Source organism: Stegastes partitus, unplaced genomic scaffold (assembly GCF_000690725.1).
Source record: "Stegastes partitus isolate 25-593 unplaced genomic scaffold, Stegastes_partitus-1.0.2 Scaffold515, whole genome shotgun sequence".
NCBI lineage: Eukaryota > Metazoa > Chordata > Actinopteri > Pomacentridae > Stegastes > Stegastes partitus.
The window spans coordinates 313,426-315,588 of record NW_007578246.1 but is presented as its reverse complement, the minus strand read 5'-3'; the positions used below and the strand labels follow the sequence as shown (position 1 = coordinate 315,588).

The following is a 2,163-nucleotide window of genomic DNA, read 5'->3' as shown; positions in this document are numbered from 1 at the left end:
TGGTCTCCGTGGAGCCCAGCGTTGGGCCACTGATTGATGACATGAAGACGTCGGCATCCATCAGTAACGTTGTGCTGCTGCTCTGCTGCTCTGCTGCTACGATGCTTCACTGGAGACGTGGAGCCAAACCCAACCAGCACGGTTCTGCTTTACAGAACACAGTTCAACAACGTGAGACCCGTTCACAGCAGAACACCGAAGGAACCGACGGCGTCACGAAGTGTCTGACATGAATCAACACAAAAAACACAAACTTTGAGACTAAAAAAAGATGTGAAGCTGAATAAATATAGAAGAACAAGATCGAAAATGACAAAAACACACGACGTACAAACTGATTTACCAGCAGGAGACTCATGGAAACAACACACAAACGGCAGAAAGGAGACAAAACTGACACAGAGACACAAACAAAATAACAAAAATAAGACACAAAACAACACAAACGAGACACTAAGCTGCAGAAAAAGCACATGAATCAAAAAGGAAACGACAAAAACAAGACACAAAATGACAACAAGAAGACAAAACTGACACAGACACACAAACAAAACAACACAAATGAGACAAAAAAACACAAACATTGTGACTGAACCGTCGTGGTCTGGGCTTTCCCAGGTAGTCTGAAGGGCTAGGGTTAGTTAGTGGACGTAAACTTCTGAAGAACATCATAAAACTTGTCTGACAGATTCAGTGTTGTGGCAGTGTGAGCTGTAGACGGACCTGCTGAGCCTCCATCGTTCTACACTTACATCCGGTCTCTACTGGTTGTTGGTGTTTTGTTAGCTAGCCGGTGGACGTTCACCGCTGTGGACACAGAAAGACGGTTTCAGGGCTGTAAATGTTGGAGGCAGTTAAAGCACCGTGAGCGGAAAACCACTTCTTCATGCCCTGAAGTGGAGCAGCCGGTCTGGCTCTGAGAGCTGCAGCTGCCTGCAGGATCTCGTGAGGTTTTTAAGTTTCCATGACGTAAGAAAAAGTGGGACAGAAATCAAACAGACGTCCTGAGTTCATCTCAAAAGACCTGCTTCCACCCAGCGCTGATGCTGCCGCCTTCCTGACAGCTCCGGCTGAACGTCTGTGTTTTGTTTCTCTGTGTTTGTCTCCACAGACAGCGAAGGGAAGAAGTAGGACCATGTGACCACGTCTCACATGAGGAACGGCAGATTTATCAGACATCAATTCCATGGTGTTGAATAAGCTTCGCCTCGCTGAGAGGCAGAGAACAAAAAAAAAAGTTTAAAAAAAAAAAAACCTCTTTCATTTCTTACTAATGACAACCACCAGTTTTATAAGTCATCACAGAGGAGCCGCCAGACGGACGGACACAGAGCAGGACCGGACCTTTGTGAAGGAGGAACTACCTGTATAAATCCAGAATCACTTGACTTTTGAAGCTTTCGGTTTTGCAGAGTTTTGACAGAAGCCAGCGGCGCGAATAAAAAAAAACAACCTCCACTCAGCCGGCCGCGGCCTGACTTTATAAAATGCACATTTATGGTCGTGTATTATGATGATGATGATGATATGACTGAATGTACTGACGATGACTCCCAATAGCGTGGATCGTTTTTTTAAAAAAACTCCTGTTGGGACAAAAACAGCATTAGGAAGCTAAAAAGTCTATTACTATCCTTATTATTCTCATTATGATTATTGAAGTGGTCCTCCCTCCATAGTGCTGACGCTACATTTGTATTACTAACCTGTACTTGAGCGTAACCATGTTGATTGTATTGTCTTTATGTGAGAGTAAACCTTCACATCGACCTGCCCAGTGCCATGTAGGAACCCAGTGGTGTAAATATTCTGTACAGATTCATGGCAGAGCACTAACAGGCTTTATCCAACACTACGTTGATCTCCATCAGCCATGCAGGGCAGCAGAGGGCAGAGCGGCGACGGACGGCCTGAGCAAAGGTCCACGTCCACCTGGTCAGACCCAGAACATGGTGACAGTCTGGACTTTCCATAAACTACAAAACGCAGAATGTTCTGTTGAAACACACGAACCTCTGTCACAAAAAACAATCACGAATTTTGGTTCTTTTATAGATTCATTAAAGGTTCTCTGGAAACCAAGTCTGATGAGTCAGAAATATGTAAAAGCCCAACCTTCTGCTGATGGTTTGAGGTTCTCCTCCTTCTTTATTTACTTTGTGT

At 44.6% G+C, this 2,163-nt stretch overlaps 1 protein-coding gene across 1 annotated transcript in view; it reads left to right on the top strand.

Annotated features, from left to right (window-relative positions):
* Window positions 1–1,256, top strand: part of znf608 (zinc finger protein 608) — a 69,742-nt gene extending 68,486 nt beyond the window's left edge. The window contains exon 8 of the mRNA XM_008287707.1: window positions 1,112–1,256. Within this exon, the coding sequence (XP_008285929.1) occupies window positions 1,112–1,131 (20 nt within the window). The 3' untranslated portion in view covers window positions 1,132–1,256. The remainder of the gene's footprint in view (window positions 1–1,111) is intronic.
* Window positions 1,257–2,163: the final 907 nt, after the last annotated feature.